This window comes from Rhipicephalus microplus, chromosome 5 (genome assembly GCF_043290135.1).
Source record: "Rhipicephalus microplus isolate Deutch F79 chromosome 5, USDA_Rmic, whole genome shotgun sequence".
Taxonomy (NCBI): domain Eukaryota; kingdom Metazoa; phylum Arthropoda; class Arachnida; order Ixodida; family Ixodidae; genus Rhipicephalus; species Rhipicephalus microplus.
The window spans coordinates 129594355-129622170 of NC_134704.1; the positions used below are offsets into that span (position 1 = coordinate 129594355).

The 27816-nt window shown below is 47.4% G+C and overlaps 1 protein-coding gene across 2 annotated transcripts in view; it reads left to right on the forward strand.

Annotated features, from left to right (window-relative positions):
• LOC142817378 (uncharacterized) overlaps nt 1-27816 on the forward strand; it is a 72596-nt gene that overhangs the window by 26469 nt on the left and 18311 nt on the right. For both annotated transcript variants that reach the window (XM_075894407.1, XM_075894408.1), the window contains exons 2-4: nt 8799-8840; nt 26100-26147; nt 26694-27101. In XM_075894407.1, the coding sequence (XP_075750522.1) occupies nt 8799-8840; nt 26100-26147; nt 26694-27101 (498 nt within the window). The remainder of the gene's footprint in view (nt 1-8798; nt 8841-26099; nt 26148-26693; nt 27102-27816) is intronic.

Here is a 27816-nt window from a genome sequence, read left to right on the forward strand (position 1 = left end):
ATATTCAATTTAACGCCTTAATCGGGCGTATTCGCACAGGCAGTGAAATACGCCAGAGTTTCGGCAATATTGAAAGCAGGTAGCCCTATTGACCCCAATAACTACCGGCCAATTTCGGTGTTACCTGTGTTTTCTTAGGGGCTAGAAAAAATTATACACTGTCGCATGGTCAATTTCTTCAATAAGTTTGGTATCATAACTAACGCACAACACGGATTTAGGAAACACAGGTCAACGGAAACAGCCCTTCTGTCAACCAAGGAAACGATAATAAGGAACATAGAAAGGAAATCCTATGCGCTGGCGTTATTTATAGATTTTAGTAAGGCATTCGACTGCCTAAGTCATAACATTTTATTAGACAAACTAGAATGCTACGGAGTACGTGGTAGCTGCTTATCACTGTTTAAGTCTTACTTAAGTGACAGATACCAGTGTGTTTACGTGAACGGTCACAGGTCGTCTTGTCTAATAAACAAATTTGGCGTGCCTCAAGGAAGCGTTTTAGGGCCGCTTTTATTTAATATCTACATTAATGACATTGTGAACCTTAATACTAATGCTGAATTTATTATATACGCTGATGACAGCACTGTCATATTGTCTGGGAACGACGTGCGCAACTTGACAACGGATTGCAATGAACTGCTAAGAAAGTTATCTACCTGGTCTCAGCTAAATCAACTTAGTATCAACGCTAAGAAAACTAAGGTAATTATTTTTCGCTCCAAGAACAAATTGCTTTCGTTAAATTGCTATTGCTTTTGAAGGTCAAAAAACCGAAATAGTTGACAGTCACAAAATCCTTGGCGTGCACTTTTCTTCACAACTTACTTGGGACATGCATGTAAATTACCTATGTGAAAAGCTCTCCTCTGTGACAGGTGTCTTATCACGATGTCGTAGTTTGCTACCTACAAAGGCCAAAGTACAGATTTATAATGCTTTATTTCATGCCCACTTAAATTATTGCGCCTTAGTGTGGAGTACAACCACTATAACTAACATACTGATACGCGTATGAAACTGTCGCCCCGACACAGCTGAATTGGCACCCAAATGAAGAAGACGACAACGTGGTTGCAGTGGGTTGGACTCTCGAGCTTCTCCCATTGGCCTGCTTGACTGTGCGCTCTCTAGGCCGTTAGCAAGACTAGCTCTCGGTGAATAAACCTTCCCCGTAACATCTTTTGGTGGAAGGTGCTGTGTCTTCACACAACCCGGCTCTGGAACTCCGCAGTGGACGCCAGCTTTTTCCAGCCGCGATGCCTGTAACTGGCACTCAGGCCTCGCCATCCGCGCCGGCTCCATCACCTGTGATTCCCCCTCCCCATCTTCTCGACCCTGGCACGTTTTCCGGGACGGACAGCATGGACGTCGAAGAATGGCTCGCATTATTCGAGCGCGTCAGCAAGCACTACAGGTGGGACGAAACGCTTATGCTGGCAAATATTCTATTTTACCTACGGGGTACCGCACGCGCCTGGTATGAGACGCATGAAGAAGAATTAACCAGCTGAGACACATGCAAGCAAAAGCTTCGTGATTTGTTCGGTCGGTCAGTTGCTCGTCAGATGGCAGCCAGGCAGGAACTCGTGTCGCGTGTTCAATCATCGACGGAGTCGTACGTCACGTACATCCAAGACGTACTGGCACTGTGCCGGAAGACTGACAAAAACATGTCCGAGGCGGACAAGATCAACAACGTGTTGAAAGGCATTGCTGATGATGCTTTCAACATACTAATGTGCAAGAACTGCACCACTGTCGACTCCATCATATCTGAATGCCGGCGATTTGAGCAAGCTAAAAACAGGCGAATCACCCACCACATCGCGAGACTACCAAACACTGCTGCGACTTCGTCTTGCGAGGATTCTGCAGCGCCCCGTTCACTTGCGCCTCCTGCCAACATCGCAAGGATTGTTCGCCAGGAGCTGGAAGCCATGGCACCCGCTTCCTATCAGCCCCCTGCGCAAGACAACTGGGCAACAGTCTCGCTTATTCAAGCCGTCGTACGTCAGGAGTTTGCTAACCTGGGCGTCCAGGTTCCCCAGCCCGCCAGACTTATGCCGCAGCCCATGAGCACTCCCGTCCACAACGCTGACCACCACTCTGCTCCACTTGTCGCTGCGGCAGCTTCGACTCCTCGGTTTCCACCACGCTACCGAAATCCATCTGAGTGGCGCACGCACGATGATCGACCCATCTGCTTTTCTTGCTCTCGAGTTGGGCACATTTCCCGCCATTGCCGCAACAGGTGGTATTTCCGGCCAAGCTTTCGTAATGTAGATTGCCGTCAGGACCACGGACACTATTCGAAACCCGGTTTTCCGGATGACCATATTTTGGACCCTTCAGCTCGCCGTTAATTTCCACGCTCCGAACCGTCTTACGCTGACGTCGTCGCCCAGAGAAACTGGTCTAGCCGCTCGCCATCACCTCAGGGTCGGCCGTCACGCTCCCCTCAACGCCGCCGCTCTCCGTCACCGGCTTATTCTGCCCATTCCCCGGGAAACTGACGAGTGCAGCTCCTGGAGGTGGCGCTGCGTTGACGACTCGGAACGAAAACCCTCAACCGGCTACAAATTCAAGACGCAATTTACTTCGGGTGTTCGTTGATGGCCACGCCGTTACTGCTCTAATTGACACTGGTGCCCAAGTATCTGTTATGAGTTCCACACTTCGATCTCGCCTGAAAAAGGTTCTCACACCAGCTATGTTCTCTACTGTTTGATTTGCCAACGGAAGTCGAACATCGGTGCTTGGTATGTGCACTGCCCGCGTTACTGTGGCTGGCCACCACACTTCCGTTCTCTTTGCAGTCCTCGATGCTTGCCCACACGACGTCATCCTTGGAATTGACTTCTTAACCGCCCACTCCGCCCTCATCGATTGTTCTACCGGTATCTTACGGCTCAAATTGCCTTTGTGCTCCGATTTCACTCCTCCAAGTCGCACTCGGCTACGATCCGTGGAGTCTCTACGGCTACCGCCCCAGGCTGCTATGTACATTCCTCTGTCGCCCTTCCCGTCCGTTCCTGATGGAGACTATCTGGTAGCTCCCCTCATTGATTTGACCCTTATGCACCACATCGCACTATCACATACTATAGTGGTTGTTGCTAACAACATGGTGCTACTTCCCGTTCTAAACTTCTCTACGTCGACCCAAGTGCTTCCCCAAGGCATCACTTTAGCCGATCTTTCCACCCTTGATGAATGTTCGATTTGTTCTTTTACAACTGACAATAAGACCATGACGAAACCTGTCATCACGTCGCAAAATAAGGCGTTCCTCGACAAAATGATATCCAGCGATCTCTTACCTTCCCAAGTTGCGGCGCTCCAGGGTGTTCTATTTTCTTACCTAGATATCTTTGACGTCGACGACCGTCCCCTGGGCCGCACAAGTGCCGTAACCCACCGCATCGACACCGGCGACGCCAGTCCACTCCACAAGCGCCTTTATCGCGTGTCACATGCTGAGCGCCAAGTAATACAGACGGAGGTCGAGAAAATGCTGAGTAAAGACGTCATTAAGCCTTCATAGAGTCCTTGGGCCTCCCCTGTGGTCTTAGTTAAAAAGAAGGACAACACCTGGCGTTTTTGCGTCGACTATCGCCACCTAAATCGGATCACCAAGAAGGACGTTTATCCTTTACCTCGAATCGATGATGCGCTCGACTGCCTCCACGGCGCCAACTATTTCTCGTCCCTTGACCTTCGATCCGGATACTGGCAAATTTCGGTCGACGACCGCGACCGCGAGAAGACAGCATTCATCACACCCGACGGCCTTTACCAATTCAAGGTCATGCCTTTTGGGTTGTGCAATGCCCCGGCTACTTTTGAACGTATGATGGACTCTCTTCTTCGCGGTTTCAAATGGTCGACCTGCCTCTGCTATCTGGATGATGTAATAGTTTTCTCGCCCTCCTTCGAAAGCCACCTGTCTCGTCTCTCGGCAATTCTTGACGTTTTTCGTTGCGCTGGTCTCCAACTGAATTCGTCGAAATGCTCATTTGGACGTCGGCAGATTAAACTACTCGGCCACCTTGTTGACGCCACTGGTGTTCAACCCGACCCTGACAACGTCCGTGCAGTCCGAGAATTCCCGGTTCCGCGTTCCACACAAGAAGTTCGCAGTTTTATTGGGCTCTGCTCATACTTCCGCCGCTTTGTCTTCAATTTCGCGGATATTGCTAGGCCCCTCACGGATCTCCTCAAAAAGAATGTGGCCTTTTCTTGGGGAAGGGACCAAGAACATTCCTTCGCGTCGCTAATTACCGCCCTCACATGACCACCTGTGTTGGCTCATTTTTATCTAGCGGCTCGAACAGAGCTTCGCACCGATGCAAGCGGCCATGGCATTGGTGCTATACTCGCTCAGATACAGAATGGCACCAACCGTGTGATAGCCTACGCTAGCCGCCTTTTGTCGCAAGCGGAACAAAATTATTCCATTACTGAGCGGGAATGCTTAGCCCTCGTTTGGGCTATTGCGAAATTCCGTCCGTACTTATACGGACGTCCGTTCACAGTCATCACAGACCATCATGCGCTTTGCTGCCTGTCGACGCTTAAGGACCCTACAGGAAGACTCGGCCAATGGGCACTTCGATTACAGGAGTACACGTTCTCGGTTGTTTACAAATCTGGAAAGCTGCACAGCGATGCTGACTGCTTATCCCGGCACCCTGTTGATCCACCTAGTTCCACTGATTTGGAATCCGATGCCTGCGTTTTAGCCATCACTGACTTTCTGAACGTGGCTGACGAACAGCGCCGAGATCCATCGCTACTCACCATCATTGACCGCCTTCAATCGCGTTATGCTGACCCATCTCTTAGCAGATACCTGCTTCAAGACAACGTTTTGTACCGCCGCAACTTACACCCCGACGGCGCGGAACTTTTACTCGTCGTACCGCATCACCTGCGAAAGGATGTTCTGCGACAATTCCACGACGCTCCGACTTCTGGACATCTAGGAGTCTCCAGAACTTACGACCGCATTCGACGACGAGTATTCTGGAAGGGTCTGTACCGCTCTGTTCGCCGTTACGTCACATCTTGTGACCTCTGCCAGCGCCGAAAGAAGCCTACGACTCCCCCTGCCGGTCTTCAACCTATTGAAGTTCCAGCCGAGCCATTTTATCGAATGGGGTTGGACTTGCTAGGCCCCTTTCCTACTTCTACAACTGGAAATAAATGGATTGCAGTGGCCACAGACTATGCCACTCGGTATGCAATCACTCGAGCGCTACCAACCAGCTGCGCAACCGACGTTGCCGACTTCCTGCTGCACGACATTATTCTTCAGCATGGCGCTCCGACTCACCTGCTCACAGACCGTGGTCGCTACTTTCTATCTCGTGTGGTTGATGATCTACTCCGATCTTGTGCTACCCGTCACAACTTCACCACATCTTACCACCCTCCGACTAACGGCCTTACGGAGCGACTAAACCGCACATTGACGGACATGCTTTCCATGTACGTATCTACCGACCACACTGATTGGGACATAGCTCTTCCGTTCGTAACCTTCGCCTAAACTCGTCGCGTCATGAAACAGCGGGCTACTCCCCTTTTTATCTACTCTTCGGACGTCATCCCTTACTGCCCTTGGACACACTGCTTTCATCAGACCACCCATCCTCCACCTCGTACGCTCAGGATGCAATCACCCGTGCCCTCACGGCACGTGCGGTAGCGCGTGCTCGGTTATCGTCGTCGCAGACAGCACAGAGGTCTCTTTATGACCGTCGACATAGAGATGCCGTTTTTTCTGCGGGTTCTCTTGTTCTCCTGTGGCTACCATCTCGACGTGTTGGCCTCTGCGAGAAACTACTATCGAGATACGCTGGGCCCTACTGAGTCATTCGTCAGGTCACACCTGTGACCTACGAGATTGCCGCTACCACAAACTCATCAGCTGCTGCACCCAGAACGGAAGTAGTCCACGTTTCTCGTCTCAAGCCCTACAACGCCGACTCGCTCATTTAACAGGCACCGAGACGGTGCCTTACGGGCCGAGGTGATGATACGTGTATGGAACTGTCGCCCCGACACAGCTGAATTGGCACCCAAATGAAGAAGACGACAGCGTGGTTGTAGTGGGTTGGACTCTCGAGATTCTCCCGTTGGCCTGCTTGACTGTGCGCTCTCTAGGCCGTTAGCAAGACCAGCTCTCGGTGAATAAATCTTCCCCGTAACAATACGTAAAATTCTGATGCTACAGAAGAAGATTATTCGCTATATTGACAACATAGACTATTATTCTAGCACCAGAGAAGCGTTTCCTAAGTACAACAATATTAGAATTGACAACCTTTATACTTTTCGTTTATTACATACTGCGTGATATGCTTCTGAATCCCTCAAGAACTATATAAAACAGTTGGCATTGTTAGAACGTCGTAGAATTAATGTGAACACAAGGAACCCTGAGACACGGTCAGTTCCATTTTTCAGGACGCACTACAAACATCAATCGTTGGCATATAACCTACATCTACTTTAAATAAATATAAAGACATTGACACGGTCAGTAAAAAAGACTTCCGCTTATATTTCGTTCACTTGTAATGTCACATACTGTGACATTCTGTGTAATTGAATTGTGCGTAACTTATGTTGTTTCTTTAACACAGTCTTCTGCTTACATGAATTTCTTGCTGTGTTATATGGCCAGTGTTTTTCTTTTATTTTGTCCCGAATAGCTAGTATTGCTACATTGGCACGGTGTTATTATTCCGTGTTATTATTATTTATGTTTATTACTTATGCTATAGCCGTATTTTATTGTATGTATCACTTTTTTATTTATTTTTTCTAGCACTTTTTGTGCACATGTATTTATTTTCACTGTTTCTTCCTGCAATCATCATACTGGAAATCCACGTAAATCGCTGTATATGTACATACGATATGGTATTCTGTTTTACTTATTGGTTTTCTCGTCGCTGCACCGGACTGCTTGCTGTTACTGCCCTGTATAGTCTGGTCGTTGGGTCTCGTCAAGCTACTTATGTAGCTTTTAACCCAACGCAACCGTCCAGTATGTATAAACTGGAAAATAAAATTGAATTGAATTGAACAGACGCACGCACGGATGGGCGAATGGACGCATGGACGGTCACACAGACGGACGCACGGACGGACTGGAGCAAGAACGAATGGATGGACGAATGCTTTGCCCCACTCTCCATCATTCACTCCGTGGATATGGTGCCATTATTTTTAAATGCGAAGCATTTCCTAGCAAAATTCGGTGACTTTGAGAATATCTATCTATCTATCTATCTATCTATCTATCTATCTATCTATCTATCTATCTATCTATCTATCTATCTATCTATCTATCTATCTATCTATCTATCTATCTATCTAGCCGCCTACGACTTTAGCTCTCCTGGCCGTTTCGATAATGATAACCATACCAAACCTGGTATGGCATAACATGGCTGTATAAATAACATATCAGACTATAGTCACAACATGAAAATTATGACATGTATGTCATGTAGATATAATTTACATTTCATAGTCCTGCAGCTCTTCCGGTGGTTTCGTTCCCATGACATGTTGCAAAACTGGTATGGTATGACATGATTGCATGAGGAACACAAGCGACTGACCCTAACATGTAAATAGTGACATGAATGTCACGTAACAACATGACTACATGCTACGTTCATGATGCGCGTGCTCGCTGGCGCTCATTTCGGTGCGTCACGCAGGCGTTGCCACGCCAGGCGTCGGCCTTACCACATACTCGAGGGCCCGCGCCGCGCAGCGTCGCTTTGACGCATGCGTGTTTGAGCGCGTCCGGCGTTCCTCCGTCACAAAATTGGGGAGATGCAGTACTGCCTGGGTAACGCTTCGGCGCGAAATGCAACACGTCACAATTCGCGCCGGTTGCCGTCGGGCCGCGCTGACGGACGCTGATCGCGCTGGTCGCGCCTGGCGTCAGACTACAGTGCCAGCGTTTTGCTTACGCAGCATCGCTGTGCCCAGCGTGCGCGTGCATCAACGCTACATCGGAGTACATTGAGCCCTTCATGTTGCGCTCGATGCCGTTTTGCTAGCTCCACATATACAAAATTTGCTGTTACGTGACGTCAAAGAATGAAGAATTGCATGACTGGCGCAAACATGATAATTGTGACAGGCGTGTCATGTAAAAACATGACAACATACCACGCTCATGGCGTGCTCACGGCCGTTTCGCTAGCTTCACATATACTAAATTTGGTATTACTTGACGTGATTAGACGACGAAGATAAATGACACATGCAAACATGATAATCATGACACGTAAGTGATGTGCGGCATCACTTACCTCCACTTCGTAACATTGTGCGGATTTTTAAGTGACATGCCAACCTTCCTCATTCGTGCTTCTCATATCATCGATTCCCACTGTACGTGGGAACTGCAAATTTTTGTCTTTTCTTTCTGTACATCACCACTAAAAGCAGCATCACCATCAGAATACGGTGCTATCAGACTACTTTAAAAGGCACAAACAGCGCAAACTAGAGGAAACGAACGAAGAAACACACAGGAAGAAACACACATCTCGGTTACACCATATCAACTTACGCTGCAAAATTTAGTGTTGACGGTATTGTAGAAAGAAAACTATTCTGTATTGTTTTGAATAGGCCACATCTCTCATGTGTGAGTCTTTTCATAGCGGCACTAGTTTGCTTTATTTTACTCTTGCTATATACGTGCACTAATATGGTATCTGACTACGCGCATAATATTGTTCCATGTTTTTCAGTTATACGCGTCTGCGCCCGGATCATCATGGCCACATTGGCTGGTAAGCAAATTCTTACTTTTTTCTGTTCATTTCTTTCTGTTTGTTTATGTTTATTTCTACTTTTTTCTGTCGTTCTTTTCTTTCCATCAATCCTCGTTTCGGTTTTACATTGTCTTCATATACTAGGCTATACAAGGCTGTGATGTCATGGTCTACCTGGATAGCTGAGTGGATAGCTAAGCACGCCTTCCAATCAAGGGTACACGGGTTCAATCCAGCCGCGTCTACATATTTTTTTTCGCAATGACTTTTGGGGCGAAGCTCCTTAAAGCGGCACCCGTTCGACCCTCGTAGTAGTGCGTAACATGTCTTACGCTTTTACCTGCAAGGTGGTGCTTGTGAGAGATTTCTCTTGTGCGTTGTTGAACACTAAAAAACTCGCAGCGTGCGTGTTAACTAAAAGCAGAAATCTCCTGTCTCTCATTCCCAAATAGTAGCCATTGGCATGTAAAGTGAGCACTACCTGACAAGAAAGGGTTGCTACGTTATGTTCGCTGGGCAAAACCTCCTTAATTTTAGAAAGGTTTAGCGAGCGTTGGGCCGCAGAGGCATGAATACCGTGAACTAGTATATACCATGAACTCGATGTGGTGAAAGGTGGGAAGTAGACACGAAGTGCAAGCGGTAAGAAAGTGTGCATGGGCCACCTCTCGTTTAGTGCTTGGAATGTCCGCTGGATGGCGGTGCTTCTAAATGCGGAATATATGGTGAAAAGATGCGAGATGGTGGTACCTCGAGATGGTGGTACCTGGACTAGATGGATGAATGGACACACAGACAAATGCATGGACGGACGCACGGATGCCTGCACGGACGAATGAACGCATGGACGGACGCAGGGATGGATGCATGGACAAACCAGGGATGGGCGCACGGATGGACGTGTGGACGCACGAACAGACGCACGCACGGACGGGTGGATGGACTCAAGGACGGTGACACAGACAGACGCATGAATGGACGGAAGCAAGAACGAATGGATGGACGGATGCTTCGCCCCACTCTTCATCATTCACCCCTTGGATATGCTGCCGTTGTTTAGATGTGAAGTATCTCTTGCGTCAGCGGTGTTCACGTCGGCATCCGCACTGACTCTACGCATGCGCTAGCTTAATTCCTCTCCGACGTTCCCTCTCTTCTCTAGGCATTTGTTCTATCGTATCGGGTAGCAATTGTTCTATCGTACCGGGTAGCATTTGTTCTAACGCCCTGCGTGTCTGTGTATGTCCTTTGGCCATTTTCATTCATACTGGATGAGTGCTCGGCTATTTGGCGAAGCGTGATTTAATATTACACGGCGCATGAAACAAGGTCAAACAAAGAGACACGGAGAACGCTGTCAGCATTACGTGTGTCCCTGCTTTGTTCTTCCACATTCGTTGCATTGTAAAAAACTGGCAGCATATGCACGGAGTGAATGATGGAGAGTGGGGCGAAGCATTCGTCCGTCCAATCGTTCTTGCTTCCGTCCGTCCGTGCGTCCGTCTGTGTGACCATCCATGCGTCCATTCGCCCGACCGTGCATGCGTCTGTTCGTGCATCGGCACGTCCATCTGTGCGTCCGTCCCTGCGTTCGTCCATGCATCCGCTCCTGCGATCGTCCATGCGTCCATTCGTCCATGAAGCCATCCGTGCGTCGGTCCATGCATCTGCCTGTGTGTCCGTTCGTCCACCCATTTAACACTCCAAGTACCACCCTCTCGCGTCTTTTCATCATATATTCCTTATATAGAAGCACTGCCATCCAGCGGACATTCCAAGGACTAAACGAGAGGTGGCACACGCACACTTTCTCACGGCTTGCACTTCGGGTCTACTTCCCACCTTTTACCACTTCGAGTTCATGATATATACTAGTTCACTGTATTCATGGCAATGTGGCCCAATGCTCCCTAAACCTTTCTAAAACCAAGGAGGTTACGCCCAGCGAGTATAACGTAGCAACCGTTTCTTGTCAGATAGTGCTCAATGTACATGCCAATGGCTGCTAAGGGGGAATGAGAGACGGGAGAATTCTGCTTTTAGTTAACGCGCACGCTGCGAATTTTTTATTGTTTAACAACGCACAGAAGAAATCTTTCACCGGTACCACCACGGAGGTCAAAATGTAAGACTGGTTACACACTACTACTACGACTACAAGGAACGAATGGCGCCGCTATAAGGAGCTTCACACCTAAAATGAAACTTCTGCACAAGATTTATTTGGTAGAGGAAGATTTGTTCCTAGTTTTTAGAGATTAAATGAGAGTGCCCTCGAACGGGTGCCGCTATAAGGAGCTTCGCCCCTAAAATGAAACTTCTGCACATGCTTTATTTGGTAGAGGAAGATTTCTTACTAGTTTTTAGAGATTAAAACCAGCTCGGCAGTTGTCCTTCAAAACTAGTGGCACGTACCCACTGTGGTTGTGGGTGGGGCCCACATGACGGCTTTTTGCTCTCCCATAGTAGAGTACCAGGTACTCTATATCGTTAGTAACTTTTTCCAAACACACAAATGAGGGTGCCCTCACGGGGATTCTCGCGTTCACAAATGGTGTGTTCCAATACTTACTGTAGACGGCTAAATAACAGATAAATGGACGGCGGCCATCTTAAGTCCCATTCCAATTCTCACGTACCCGGCAAAATAGACAGCTTCGAGAAAACCGCATCGTAGACAAATATGATGCAGGCTACTTTGCTGTCTAAACAAGATGGCGGCTCAGCGAATCGCCCAGATAGATCGGATCTCACCGAAATTGTCGACTGCACACAAGCACACGCTTCCCTAGAGGCTCAATGTGAGTAACGTTTATCTGTTTTTGATTTCAACACGAAATAAGCCAGAAATTACAACTGTTACGTTTGTTTATTTTAGCTCTTTCTTTTGGACGCGAGGTGGCGCATTATCGCGTGAAAGCCGTTTCTCGCATCATCGCGAGAAAGGCTTTGAGGTGGTGGAGAGAGAGAGAGAGATAAAGATGCAAGAAAAGGCAGGGAGGTTAACCAGACGCACGTCCGGTTTGCTACCCTGCACTGGGGAAGGAATAAAGGGAAGAAAAGAGGTTGCAGAGAGATGAGAAGGTACACACAATCACGAGCACACTCGGGGAGCACACACAGTCTACAGGTGGTCGCTCAGGTTTGTTGACTTTAGGTAAATTAGCAGTGCTTTAGTTGCTTTCTGCGCAACTGAGGCAGATGCCCAAGGTCCTAGTATCTTCTGCACACAAAATGGTCCGGGGTCAAGTTGATTCAAAACCGTCCGGAGCTGGCATCGCTGCGTGTCGTAGCAAGCGCAGCTGCACAGGACGTGTTCGATGGTCTCTTCAGCTCCGCAGTAGTCGCATGTAGGAGTGTCTGCCATACCAATGCGAAAGGAGTACACCTTTGTAAATGCAACACCCAACCAAAGGCGGCCTAACAGTGTCGCATCGGAGCGGGAAAGTTGTGATGGTAGCTTTATCTTGAGCGAAGGATCCAGTTCATAAAATTGACACCTTTGGAAGCTGTAGACGACCAAAACGTGCGTGTGAGATCTCGAGCCAGCAGGTAAAGTTGTCTTGCTGCATCATTCCTTGATAGAGGAATCGGGACTACACGGGTTCCTTCATGGGCTGAGCGGGCTGCATCATCGGCTAATTGATTTGATTGATTGATATGTGGGGTTTAACGTCCCAAAACCACTATATGATTATGAGAGACGCCGTAGTGGAGGGCTCCGGAAATTTAGACCACCTGGGGTTCTTTAACGTGCACCCAAATCTGAGCACACGGGCCTTCAACATTTTCGCCTCCATCGGAAATGCAGCCGCCGCAGCCGGGATGCTAATTGATTTCCGGTAATACCGATATGTCCAGGCAGCCATTGATATATAATATCATGCCCTCGTGCTAGAGCTTCATGATGGCAATGTCTTATTTCTTGTACCAATTGGTCATGACTCCTCCTACGCTTGGCAGTCTGCAAACTCTGAAGCGCTGCCTTCGAATCACAGAATATGACCCATTTTCCTGGACGTTCTTGAACGAGATATTGTAAAGCAGCCCTTATAGCAGCAAGCTCTGATGCCGTAGATGTAGTCATATGCGACAACTTAAACTTGTCATTGCTGCAGCCGGAATTACAGCGGCACCTGATGAGCTGCTGGACGAGACGGACCCATCAGTGTATATCTGCGTTCGGTTTAAGTACAACTCATGTAATATATGCAGTGTTGCTTGCTTCAATGCTACTCTGGAGTGATTGCTTTTCTTTTTGATTCCCGGAATTTCTAGACGTACTTCCGGCTGGTCGAGGCACCACAAAGGACATGCCATTCTCGCAACTGGCGTATATCCTGATGGAATGCTGTTTAGGTGCTTGGCTATGACGTCTGAAAACGTAGCACGTGGTCTTCTGGAGGGTAGAAGGGCCAAGTGGTGGTCGCGGACACGGCTAGCATGTCGAATGTGCGCTCTGAGGCAATCCACAACTCTATATGTCCTGACCGGATGGTCTTTGGCAAGCATGATTGTGGCATAAGTAGAAGCGCATCGGGGCAGTCCTAGGCAGATACGCAGTGCCTGACCCTGCAAACTCTCCAATTAATGAGTATTGGATTTGCAAGTGTTAGTCAGTAGCGGCAAGCTGTAGCGCAATAGACCCAGAAATAGGGCCCTGTACAGCTGTAGCATGGAGGCCACAGAAGTTCCCCATGCTTTCCCGCACATGAACTTCATTATATGCACAATAGATAGCAGTCTCTTCTTCAAGTACGCACAATGTGGGCTCCACGAAAGACTTAATTCTGTCGATTATTATGCCCAGGAAACGAGTCGTTCGTGCATATTTGACACTCTGTTCATTGATGTAAACAGGGTATGGCGTCATTGGTTTGCGTGTAAACGCCATCAACGCGCACTTCACAGTATATATAGTTAGGCCTTGTTTCTGAAGGTAGGCTGTTGTGAGGGCTGCTGCCCGCTGTATTCGTGCACGCACCTGAGGGCGAGTAACTGCAGCACTCCAGAGGCAAATATCATTGGCGTATATGGATAGGCACACCGACTTTGGCAGAACCTTCACCAGACCAATGAGGGCAACATTGAACAATGTGGGGCTTAAAACACCTCCCTGAGGTACTCCGCAGTAGGTGTAATGTTCAGCAGTTGTACCCTCATATGTTTGCATAAAGAAACACCTGCCAGTTATATAATCTTTTATCCAATGAAACATTTGTCCACCAATGCCCATTGCTGCGAGAGAAGTGAGGATGGCATCGTGAGCTACATCATCATATGCACCCTTCACGTCAAGAAAGAGTGCCACTGATATGCGCTTGCGACTTTTTTCTTGTTGAACAAATGTCGATAAGTCAAGCACACAGTCGATGGAGGAGCGGCCCTGACGAAAGCCTGCCATGCAAGAAGGGTATTCGGTGTATCGTTCCAAGTACCACTCGAGACGTAATAGAACCATTCTTTCCATCACTTTTCCGAGGCAGCTTACGAGGGATAGGGCGATACGCTGTCAAGTCCAATGGTGATTTTCCCGATTTCAAAAGTGGTAATAATCGACTTATTTTCCATTCTCGGGGAACACTGCCGCTGAGCCAGAAGTTGTTGAAGCATGTTAAAAGTTATTTTATGGCTTTTTGTCCAAGGTGTCCCAACGCACTATAAGTATTACCATCAGGACCTGGCGATGACATGCGCTTAGAAGCGACTAAAGCACCTTCCAGTTCTTCCATGGTGAATGGAATGTCCATTTCTGGTAATCGCGTCTCAGGAACGATCACGGCGTCGATGCTCTCGTTCATAATATTCCCGGCAACTCTCGCACAAAACTCTTCAGCCACCTCGAGCTCTGTTTTTCCATGATGGAGTGCCAAAGCTTTAAAAGGGTGCCGTAGTTGCGGAGAGAAGCGAAGATCACGAACTGCTCTCCAGATATATGACAGTGGTTTATGAGGGTCTAGAGATTCGCAGAATGCTTTCCAGCGTTCGCTCTCCAGCTTGTAAATGCCTCGTTGAATCTTTTTCAGGAGCCGCCTTGCTTCCCTCAGATCGTAAATTGATCTTGTGCGTCTGTATCGTCGTTCAGCACGCCTTCGTATAGCTCGTAATTTTTCCAGTTCGATGTCAAACTGTTATTTTAGACAAAAATGGTAATTTACATTTGGACGCTTGCATAGCTTCCGCTATGGTATTTTCCAGGCTGCAGGCGAGGCCTTCTTGGCAAGCGTCCTCAACACGTGATGTAAACATCGACCAGTCAGTGCCAATTACCACACCGGAAGAGAAATTTTTTATGATACCATCGATCGTCACGTGGGTGGGTATGTGATCACTCCCATGAGTCTCAATATCGCAAAACCATTTAACTTTGTGAGAGAAGCACCGTGACACCAATGTCAGGTCAAGGCAACTGCCATACGTGAGACCCCACAGATACGTGGGGGTACCATCGTTCATAATGGAAAGGTCGTAATCGGAAGCGAATGTGACAATGTTCCGGCCCCTGGCATTCATCCTAGTGCTCCCCCGAAATATGTGATGGGCGTTGAAGTCACAGGTGATCCAAGGCCCATCGGTCCTCATTAGGATGTCTTTTAATCTGTCGCAGTCAAATCGCGATGACGGAGATATATATCCACCAATAAGCGTGAACGAAACTGCATTCTTCTTTACATGAAGACACACGTACTGATTGTCGTCATTTGAACTTATTGGGTGTGAAAGATAAGTCAAGTCTGTGCGAACGTAAACGATTACTTTGCTTCGTTCTTCGCAAGCGGCTGAACAAAAAGCTTCATAACCGGACAATCATAAGGCGTTGATACGTTTGGTTCACATATGACAAGTATAGGGAATTGATTAGCCCGGACAAATTGGCGAAAGTCCGAGATACGTGACTTCATGCCTCTGGCATTCCACTGAAAAATCGACGCACATTTAACTTCAGTGCGGAAGATGAGATTTTGTTGAGCCATTGTGCTTATACGAAGTTAGCAAGAACTAGATTCAGTGCATCCAGTATTTGCAGTGCACTCTTAGCAGACGGAGATCTCCTTCAAAATGGTAATTTCCTTCTCAATCCGCGGGCAGTCCTTCGATGCGGCTTCATGGGATCTATTGCAATTAGAGCATTTCTTGACAGTTGGGACGCACTTATCCGCTTCATGGGGCTCGGCGCAGCGGTGGCATACCACCGAATTCTCACAGACGCTGCTCACATGTCCAAGTTTCATGCATTTACGGCACTGGAGAGGCTTTTGAATGAAAGGCCGCACAGCATGTCTGAAGTACCCCACCTTCACATGAGAGGGGAGTGATGTGCTCTTAAACGCAATCTTCACACAGTGAGACTTGCCTAGCCGGGTGACATCAACAATTGGAGTATTAGTTGTTGACTTGACAAGAAATTGTAAGTCATTATTAGAAATAGCCACATTTATGTCGTAGATCACGCCGGTTACTACATCACATCCCAAGAGAACATGAGAGCGCACCTGGTTGCCGTCCAAGTCAGTTACACTGCGCAGAACGCCCAACGCACTTGCGTTGGAGGTGGTGGAAATAAACAGAGAGGTGCATAGGCTGGGTGGTTTTCAACCAGACAGAATTCACTTCGATGGGCGGATAGATCATGAGGTGGGTTGGCGACTTGCAGGACGCGCAGTAGCTTTTTTGGGGGGCAAGTGGGCCCTTCGTGGTGCAGGATAGCTAGTAACGAGGAAAACAACCAGGGAGACTCTTTGACAGGTGGGTGGACAGATACGATTCCAAAGTGGCGCCAGTATCTAAGATAGGTAGAGTCCGGGGCAGAAATAGACGTAGCCACGAGCGCCGAGCCAATTCAGGCATAGGGTATATTAACATGCAGGGTGATAGGAACAGGCTGATGTGGGAAGAGATAGAAGAACAGCTAAGAGAGGAGATGCCGATGGTATACGGATTTGTAGAAACACATCTCAGGGACATGGAACGACCTCCTATCAATGCAGACTACGCCTGGGAATATTGTAATAGAACAGAAGGCAGCAGAAATGGGGGTGGTGATGGGGCATTGATTCATAAAAGTACAGACTGGCAAAGGGTCTAGAAGGAGTGCAAGGAACATTTATGGCGGAAAGGGAAGGTGGCAGGGCAAATGACACTCCTTGGTTTCGTTTACTTGTGGACGGGAGCAAAGGCCAGAGAGGAAAACCAGGCAATGGTAGAGTGTATATCAAATGACATTCAGAAGTTAGGAGGAGAGTGCGAGATAATAATACTAGGAGATGTGAAAGCGCGCATAGAAGATATAGATGGGTATACCGAACCGACAGGCAAAATAACCATGAATATGTGTGAAAGGCTTGATTTGATCATTTGCATCAGTACTGAGAAGTGTGAAGGGCAAATAACATGGGAGGTAGGAAGGCGGCAGTCGATGATAGATTACGCACTGATGTCACATAGGATGTATGATAAACTCAGGGGAATGCACATAGATGAAGGTGGCTCCAGAAGTCTGGGTTGTGATCACAAACCTATTAAGCTAAGTTTTGGGAGAGCAGTGAAAGTCGGAAGGAGACAAGATGAGCAACTACAGAAAAATTTTTATTCAGCAAGGCATATTGAAATAGCCACTAAACAAATTGAGAAAGTAATCACTGAGGTTAATAATAAAACAGTGTGGACATACACGAATCTAACTAGACTGTTTGAGCTAGAGATTGCTAAGGCATGGGACTAGACACCCCGGAAAAGAAGACACTAACCCAAAAGTTGGTGGGATGAGGAAGTTAAGAGGGCCATAGCGAAACGTCAGGAAGCCTCTAGGGAACACAGATATGCTAAGAAGCGGGGTGAACCGACAGATGATGTTGAAAGAAAATGGGAAATCTTTCTAAGCTGTAGAAGGGATGCATCCCTTCTGATCAATGAAAAGATTAGAAGAAAAGGAGCCCAGTGGCTGGCAGAAGTACATAAAAATATAGAAAGGCAGCTGCGAAATTTTGGAACCATTTAAACTCCCTAAGAACTGAGACGAGCCTAGAGCAGAGATTTATAACTACAGCTCAAGGTGCTACGCTAGAAGGGGACGAAGCTATTGAATATATAAGAACAAGGGTGACAGAAAAATTTCAACAAAGAAGTGCTTTATCCGCCACAATAGACAAGGATGAATCAAGTGGCGCAATGGCTCCATTTTCACAACGAGAGTGGGAAAGGGCTGAGAAAAGGGTTCTTAGTAAGTACATCAACAGGCCCAGATGGCATTCCAATTATGCTGATAAAGACATTAGGTCTGAAGTCTAAGCAGGCTTTGAGAGAGGTAGTGAACAAAATAATAATCGATAGAGAAGTTCCCGATGGATAGAAACTTAGAAGGATGAGCGTGATCTATAAAGGAAAGGGGGACAAAGCTGACATAAACAACTACCGTCCTATAACAGTGACATCAGTGGTCTACAAGCTGGCAATGCAGATTATAAAGGAAAGACGGCAGGCATAGATAGAGGATGAGGGGGTGCTGGGGGAACTGCAGAAGGGGTTTCGGAAACACAGGAAGTTGGAAGACAATCTGTTATCACTGACGCTGTGCATCGAAATAGCAAAAAAGAAACACAGGCCTTGTGGCTAGCATTTTTGGATATCAAGGGAGCGTACGATAGCGTAGTTCAAGAGGAATTGTGGGGAAGTTTGGACACACTAGGCGTGGAAGATGTAGTCCCTAATCTTTCAAAGGATCTCTTTACGGTGCGATGGATGCCTTTATTTACAGGAGATGATCAATGCGAGAGTCCAGGGATCTGGCCGATCACCGCTCGTGCCAACCTCGTTTTCCTCTTCTTCCACGCGCATCCTCAGTATCGTAGCAATTCCCCCTTTGCAGACGATGCCCACCGGGTGAGTTAGGCTTCGTTGCAATGATGATAGCGTTTTAGACGGGCAACATGAACGACGTTGGTCTTGCTTGAGCGGCGGCCAGTTGACAACAGCTGAGATATCACGTCGTGACATCGCTGAGAAGTTCCAAGACAACAAACGGACCGGTGTAGTTGGCCAGAAACTTTTGGCAGAGGCCGCGCTTGCGAAGTGGCGTCCAAAGCCACACCAAATCCCCTTTCTCAAACCACACGTGCCGGTGACTTCTGCCGTAACAGTTCTTGGAGCGTTTCTGTGAGACGAAAGTTAGAAGACAGGCGATGCGCCGGGCCTCTTCTGCGCGGCAAATGGTTTCGGCGAGAGTAGGTTGATGAGTCTCGGAAAAAGGAAGGATAGTGTCAAGAGCTGTGCGGGGTTGGCGTGCGTAGAGCAGATAAAATGGACTGTATCTCGTTGTTTCGTGCTGTGCAGTGTTGTAGGCGAAAGTTATAAATGGCAAAATCGCGTCCCATGTTTTGTGTCCAGAATCAACATACATGGAAATCATGTTGACGAGAGTCCTATTTGTTCGTTCCGTCAAACCATTAGCCTGCGGGTGATACGGGGTAGTGTGACGAAAATGGCACGAAGCAAGACGAAGGAGGTCTTCAACTACATCGGCAACAAATTGCCGCCCGCGATCACTGATGATGACACGGGGAGATCCATGGCGTAATATAACGTGTGACAGCATGAACTGTGAAACTTGAGTGGCCGTTGCCGCAGGAATCGCCGCAGTTTCGGCGTAACGTGTGAGGTGGTCAACGCCCACAATAATCCATCGGTTGCCGTTCGTTGATCGCGGAAAAGGGCCGAGCAGGTCGACATCCACGACGTCAAATGGTGAACTCGGGGGTGCTATGGGATGAGGTAGTCCGGCTGGCGGAGTTGTAGGACGCTTGTGGCATTGACATTGCTCACAGCTCGCAACGTATGCAGTCACACTTTTACACAACTTCGGCCAGAAGAAGCGTTCTTGCGTGCAATAAAATGTCCTAGAAAAACCCATATGGCCAGATGTTGGGTCGTCGTGATTGCTCGAAGTACGTGTTGTCGAATACTTGTAGGCACAACTAGAAGTAGGTGAGGGCCTACGCCGGAATAATTCTTTTTGTAAAGAACGCCATCCTTTAAGACGAAACCACGCTGACCGTTCATTCCGGAAATAAAAAAAGAAGCGAGACGGTTGTCATTGCGTTGCTCTGCTCGAAAAGTTGTTAGGTCAGGGAACGGAGTATCCACTACAGTCAAATATTCATCAAAGTTGTCAGCGTCACACTCGGTTGTCGGAAGGGGAAGTCGTGAAAGGCAATCGGCATCGGCATGACGACGACCGCTCTTGTAGCAGACTTCAAAGTCGTGTTCTTGCAATCGTAACGCCCAACGAGCAAGATGACCAGATGGGTCCCGTAGTCCAGTGAGCCAACATAAAGAATGGTGGTCCGTGACAATCGAGAATCGGCGTCCATAGATATAAGGGCGAAACTTGTGCACGGCGAATATGACCGCGAGACATTCCTGCTCTGTGACAGTATAGTTTCGCTCCGGTTTACTTAAACAGCGACTGGCATAGGCAACGACGTGTTCAGCAGCTCCATGGCGTTGGGCCAAGACGGCGCCATAACCTACACCACTGGCGTCGGTATGAACTTCTGTGGCAGCAGATGGGTCATAGTGGCGAAGTACGGGCCCTGACGTAAGAGCAAACTTGAGTTGCGAAAAAGACGACTCGCATTCCGCTGACCACCGAAAAGGTGCGTTCTTGTTCAGTAGGGACGTCAAAGGGTAAGCGAGGTCGGCGAACCTGGGCATGAAGCGACGGAAGTACGAGCACAGGCCCAAAAAGCTTCGCAACTCTCGTACCGACTGAGGTTGTTTGAAGCTGCTGACTGCTGCGACTTTCTGGGGGTCGGGTCGAACGCCATGCTTGTCCACCAGGTGACCAAGAACGAGAGTCTCACGGCTGCCAAATTCACACTTCTTAGAGTTCAGGGTGAGCTTAGCTCTCTCAAGGCAGGTGAGAACAATGTCTAACGATGGTTGTGCTCATCGAATGTACGGTCAAAAATTATAATGTCATTCAGGTAGCAAAGACGAACTTCCCACTTTAGTCCACGTAATATAGAGTCCATGAAGCGCTCAAACGTGGCTGGAGCGTTGCATAGGCCAAACGGCATTACATTGAATTCAAATAGACCATCTGGGGTTATGAAGGCCGTTTTATCTTTGTCATTCGAGTGCATGGGGATTTGCCAATAACCAGATCTCAAATCCACGGAGGAGAAGTACGATGCCGATTGTAAACAATCGATGACATCATCAATCCTGGGAAGCGGGTAGACATCCTTTTTAGTAACAGAGTTGAGCCGTCTGTAATCCACGCAGAATCGCCATGTACCATCATTCTTTCGGACAAGAATCACAGGGGCAGCCCAAGGACTACACGACTCTTGGATGACCCTTTTCTTTAACATCTCTTCTACCTGTTGAGTAATGACCTTGCGCTCCGCAGATGAGACACGGTATGGTTTCTGCCGGATAGGGTGAGCGGATCCTGTGTCAATCCCATGGCGAGTACGCCACTCGGGTACACTTATTTGCTCTTCTTTCTGCGCAAAGTCAAATATAGTAGCGTGCTTCGCAAGGACTTCGACCAAAGCTTGACGTTTTTCTGATGATAGCGACTTGTTTACCCTACTCAGAAAGTTGGCTTCTGTATGGTACGTTGCACGAATCGGATCTACTCTCTCGTCACTTAAAGATGCAATAAAACTAGTCGCGTTTTTTCGAAGCGGGCGAGTCGCATTCCGCAGGGTAGCATAACAGGTTCATTTGAATAGTTCGACACCCATAAGGCCGATCGCCTATCACTGATCGACAGAACACAATGTGGAATGAGCACATATTTCTTGGCGCAACTGAGAGGAATGGGCTCCACAAGAACATCAAACTTTCCGGCGTCCGAGGCAGAGGCGTCAACGCGTACGGTCTTCATCGAGTTGGGCGGCAAGACAACATCCTCAATGACGGTGATAGATCCTTGACAGCACCTAGGATCGTCAGTAAATGCCGATAGCATAATCTCGCCAGCACCGCAATCTACAGAAGCCCCGCACTCGCGTAGAAAATCGATGCCCAAGATGATGTCATGAGTGGAGCTGGTCAGGACGGCGAATTCAGCCTCGAAGACCTTGTCACCCAAAGTGACACTAACAACACACACACCGATCGGCCACAATGTCTCCCCGCTCACTGCACGAAATGATGCACAGCTGTCCCAGCGAAACATCACTTTATGTCCTAGGCGCAATTTGAAGTTAAGACTCATCACAGAAACAGCTGCTCCAGTATCTATCAAAGTCATCGTAGGAAGTCCATGAATAAGCACGGGGACCCTATTTTGCGTCATAAAAACGGGTGGAGGCAGAGGCGGATGTAGTGACAAATGTTCGGCGACCTCACCTCCATTGGCCGCACCACCTAGTTTCCCGGAGGCGGAGAGGTGACGCGTCGACCAGGAGATGGGGAACGGAACCGGCGTGTTGTAGGGGGTGTCAAGCTTCGCACGGAGGAAGGCGAGTCGTTGCGTAAATTCCGGTGGAAATTGCGTCCTACATGTGTATCAGTGTGGGTCGTTTGCTGGAAGCCGTCCCTAACGTACGCGTGCCGCATTGAACGCATACCACCACGCCAGCGGTTTTGTCGAGAAGAAGCTGATGGTCCCTCGTAGTAGCGTTGCTGGGGGCGACGCCTTTGACCACAGAATCGAGCCACATGTCCACGGAAACCGCAGTTATAGCAAACAGGGGCCTCACGCACGTCGCCAAACCTTCCACGAGGCGCCATGTGCCCATGATAGTCCCACGAAGACACCATTGTAGGTGGTTGGCGGGAGGCGTTCTGGAAACCACGGCGATGATGTAAGTTGTCGGTTGGGGGCTCTGGTGCTCTTGATTGGGGCACATCATATAGCGTGGCGTCAACGGCAGCACACATTGCGTCGTATGGCGGGGAGGTGTTGATAGCAGGTGCTCTCGGTGGGTTGACAGCATCACGTCGTCCAAGTTCTTCGCGTACGATTTGCCTGATCATTGAGGCAAGATCACAAGGGGATGTTGGAGGGACGTCGACACTTGCAACGGTGGTGACGTTGGCAAGTCTACCAAATTTGGGAGTGATGCGCCTAGCCTTCAGTGTCTCAAACGTACCGGCAGTGTTGTATTACGTCCACTACAGATGCGAAGGTGTCCTTGCCGATGAGAAAATTGTAGACATCCTCAGCAACCCCTTTCAGAAGATGCCCTACCTTGTCATCTTCTTTCATGCGTGGGTCTACAGACTTGCAAAATTTCAGAATCTCTTCAATGTACGTTGTGCATGTTTCACCGGGGACTTGAGCACGCTGCATCAAAGTTTGCTCAGCGCGCTTCTTCTTCATCAATGGGTCCCCGAAGCAGCTCGCTATTTCTTTCTCAAACGCTTCCCAGGTCGTTATTGTTTCTTCGTGGTTTTCAAACCACACCAATGCCGTCCCTTGAAGAAACAATCCGAGGTTGGACAACCGGGAGGCCGCATCCCAACAGTTGTATTTACTCACACGGTTGAAGTGTTTCAGCCATTCGTCGACGTCTTCTCCGACCCTCCCTGAGAAGCTTCGCGGTACCATGTGTCGGGGCCACGCAGCGCCAGACTAAGAGTGCATGGTGTCGCCGTCAGCAATCGGATCCATAGAGAGCGGTGGTAGACCAGCCAGTCGGCGGCTTCGGCGTAGTTCTTGAGGTAGCGCTTCCGTGATCGTTGGCCTTGGATCGCTCCGCTGTACCCCGCACCTCCACCAATCTTGTTACGGTGCGATGGATGCCTTTATTTACAGAAGATGATCAATGCGAGAGTCCAGGGATCTGGCTGATCACCGCTCGTGCCAACCTCGTTCTCCTCTTCTTCCACGCGCATCCTCAGTATCGTAGCAATATCTATAAAGGTAACAAGGTAAGTATAAAGTAGAAAAAACAGGTATTGAAGCCTGCAGAGGTAAAACGGGGGCTTAGGCAGGGGTGTCCCCTGTCACCCTTATTATTCATGATGTACCTACGAGGATTAGCGGCCAAATTAAAGGGAAGTGCGCTGGCCTTCAACCTCTCTTTCATGAAACAAGGAAAACTCATTGAACAGGCACTACCAGCATTGATGTACGCAGATGATATAGTGCTATTGGCCGACAACAAGGAAGATTTGCAGAGATTGGTAGACATCTGCGGTAATGAGGGAGATAGGTTAGATTTCAGATTCAGCAAAGAAAAATCAGCAGTCATGATTTTTGATGACAATGAAGGTAGTGAGCTTAGAATACAGGAGGTCACGCTAGAGATAACAGATAAATACAAATATCTGGGCGTATGGATAAGCAATGGGGCCGAGTACCTAAGGGAACACGAAACATACGTGACGACTAAAGGTAACAGGAATGCAGCGGTAATGAAAAACAGGGCACTGTGGAATTACAATAGGTATGATGTTGTGAGAGGAATATGGAAAGCGGTCATGGTTCCTGGTCTGACGTTCGGCAACGCGGTCTTGTGCATTAGATCAGAAGTTCAAGCAAGATTAGAAATTAAGCAACGTAGAATAGGTAGGCTTGCCTTGGGAGCTCACGGGAATACACCAAATCAGTGAGTACAAGGTGATATGGGATGGACATCATTTGAGGGCAGGGAAGCTAGCAGCAAGATAAAATTTGAGAAGCGATTGAGAGAAATGGGGGAGGAGCGTTGGTCTAGGAACGTATTCAGCTACTTGTACAGGAAAAATGTCGATACAAAATGAAGGAAGCGAACCAGAAAATGGACTGGTAAATACTTTGAAAACGGCAGGGGGTCAAACCAAAAAGAATAATCGGTTAAGAAGAAGGTGAAGGAAGCTGAGACCGATATGTGGAGAATTGGCATGAATAAGAAGTCCGCAGTAGAGATCTATTGAACTTTCAAGCAGGAAATTGCCAGGAAAGGATCTATGATAATACTCGGGGTTGTTCTCTACTGTTTGAGGCCAGGACAGGAGTATTGCAAACCAAGACATATCGGTCCAAATACGAAGGGGTAGACGCGGTATGCAGTGCGTGTGGAGAGGAAGAAGAAACTGCCGAACACTTGATAATGTTCTGTAAAGGGCTTCACTCTATAGTTCAGGATGATGGCGCAGAGTTTTTCAAAGCACTGGGGTTTAGGGACAGTGAGGGCAAAATAAACTTTAAGCGGGTAGAATTAACTAGAAGGAGGTTATCTGATTGGTGGCTAAAGTCGAGGCACGAGTGAAAATAAATCCTTCACTGCAAAGTACGAATCTTCAACCTCACTATTTAAAGGGGAAAAATATAAATCTAGTTTCTGGTTCAATAAGTATTACGGCTCGGTGGCGCTAGCCACCGCCCGATCAAAAGGGTACAGCCATATCAATCCATCCATACATCCAGCCGTATAAATGTGTCCCATTTCTGGGACAGCTTGGGCTCGATGCTGTCTTCTAAGCAGTCTTCGTAAACTGCTTACGTGCTGTCTAAGAATTGGAACATAGCCGAAGTCCTAACAAGGTGGTGGGCCTTCGTTTACTATTCGTGTGATTACGGGCTTATCGACGAATAAGTTAAAGAGATTCATTTCGTTCGCACATCCGTAAGCCAAAGCCAAAATAAAATAGCCTCGCTTGTATGTGTTCATTGCCTAATTTTCTGAATCTCTTGCGAACAAATTTCTTTCTGCTAAATCACCAGTCCTCTCATATTTGTGATGGTGTAGCAAGCGCGAGTGATGTTGCACAGTGCTAAAACTCCCGGTAACGAAAACTGCCGATAGAGAGTAGTGATTTAGAGGGAAGAACATAGCTCAACTTACACAGTACGAAGAACTTCGGTTTTGTCTGATTTTGTTTTACTGAAATATGAAATTTGAGAGCTTGGTGTCATTAAGGCGGCATCGGCTACTTCTTCTCACTTAACAGAGAAAATGTCTCGTAAGAAAAAGAACAAGGGCACTAAGGCAAGAGACAATGCGCTGATTTCGCTTGTTCTTTTTTTTTGTTCCTACCATAAGCTTCCGTGTATCCAGGGGCGTCCTGAACTACTGGAGAGACACAAGCTGTCCAACTAAAAATGTGTGCGTTTATGAAGACACATGAGGCGAAGCTGTCGTTCTTATATTCAACAGTTTTGGGGGTTCTCTCAGGATTTTAGTTTCTTGGTGGTATAAGCCACATGTGTGGAGTAATAGGCATACCGTGATTGTGGATGTTAAGAGTTTATGACTCAAATCTAAAAATCATTTGAAGAAAGGGGGAATCAGGAACATATTTATCGAAACTAACACAGATTTTTTCGTCTTCATACAGCGTTGCAAGCTGAATGCAGCGCTCCAACGGTTACAGTCTCATCTTCAGGTAAGACAAGTTTCAATAAAAGGCAGCGCAAAAAAGTGTCTGCAGCCTGTTATGTTGTGCCTTTGATTGTTATGGTTTAATTGTGTGTCACTAAATCGCTAAAAACTTTTAGGGTGAAGTGAAAAGGCAGGAACGTAATTTTTAGCGAGTGATATGTAGTACTATACGTTAAAATGCTATTTTTATTGTCGTTTTCAAATATGGGTATTATTTTTTGAGTAATATATATTATCTCTTCCTTACCAGCCCCCCAAAAAGAATTATAAATAGAGCACTAACACACTCACATCTTTGTTTACTTTGTGATTTATTTTAGCTTTCTCATGCAGCCGCATCCACTTTTACTCCATCTTAGAGGTATAAGTAGGACGCGAAATTATATTGTATAGGTTTTGCTGGCTCACTATTTGGAGCGTAAGGATATACTACAGAAGACAAGGCAATAGAAAAAAATAGCTCCATTAGAGGCCTCTGAAATGATGGGATGTTGCCGCAACTCAGACAAATTACCGTGTCTCTCTGACATCCCGCCTCTTTTTCTTCCAGATACATCGTACAGAAATGGCATCCTACAGAAATATTTCAGGGGACTTGTACCACCTGGCATGTTTTTCGATTTGCCAGGCCACTATTTCGCCGTTCGTAATCCATTTGACGTCAATGGCACACAGTACAGATTCAACCTGACCAATGGCAAACTTCGTGTCAACACCCCCAACTTGACAACGTTTGATGGAAAAGCTTGCAAAGTCCTGTTTTCTCCTACAAGAGCAGTACACTGTATATTTTCAATTGATGGCTCTACGGCAAATTACAGCGTTGCCCTATACTACGGACGACCTATTAATCAGACGTTTCAAGTGCTGCTTACTGCCGAAGCGTACACGTATGAAAATTCTGGATGGAATAACCCTATCGATATATATGTTCACCTGAAGCCCAAACATATTTCAGGTAAACCCTCTATGATTGAGCCAATATTCTTACTGTAATGCGTGCAGATGACGTCAGCGTTCATAAGCAAGCCAATAGAGAAACACACTTACGTAAAGAACGGACACTCCCCTAGGAGCCCTGCATCCAAGCTACTTCGATGTTTTCACTACTACAAATGACTGGTCAGACCCAATAATGTCTTCATAAATAAAAGAGCACAAGTTTTTCTTTTTGAAGCTCGTACTCTCATGCTCCGAAAGCGGGTGTCTTTGCCGCTAAGCTACACACTCATGCCTCCTCTAAGTGAATACATGTACAGTGCATCTAAACTACATAAATTTGCAAAAATTGTGCAAAAAATGCAGAAAGAGAACACTTGTCAGGCTTTACAAATTTTTGTGGCAAAACATTAAACGTACCCCGAGGGGCACCATGTAAAACAGATGTGGAAAATTGCACAGATCAGTAAAACTTATTTTTTGCAGAAATTCGATGCCAATCTTAGGTTTTCAATGTCCTTCCAAGGTGGCTATTACATGCCTTGAAAAAGGAGTAGAAGCGAGCATGCGTACGCCATCTAGCGGTTGGTCAGACCTTTTATAGCTGAGCCGCAAAAAAAGGCTTGAGTGGCCACTCTTGATGTCGTATCTTTCTTTATGAGCAAGCGTGCTAATTAAGTACCTCACATAGTTGTTTTTTGGTTTCTTATTTGTCATCCAAGCGTTTGTGACTC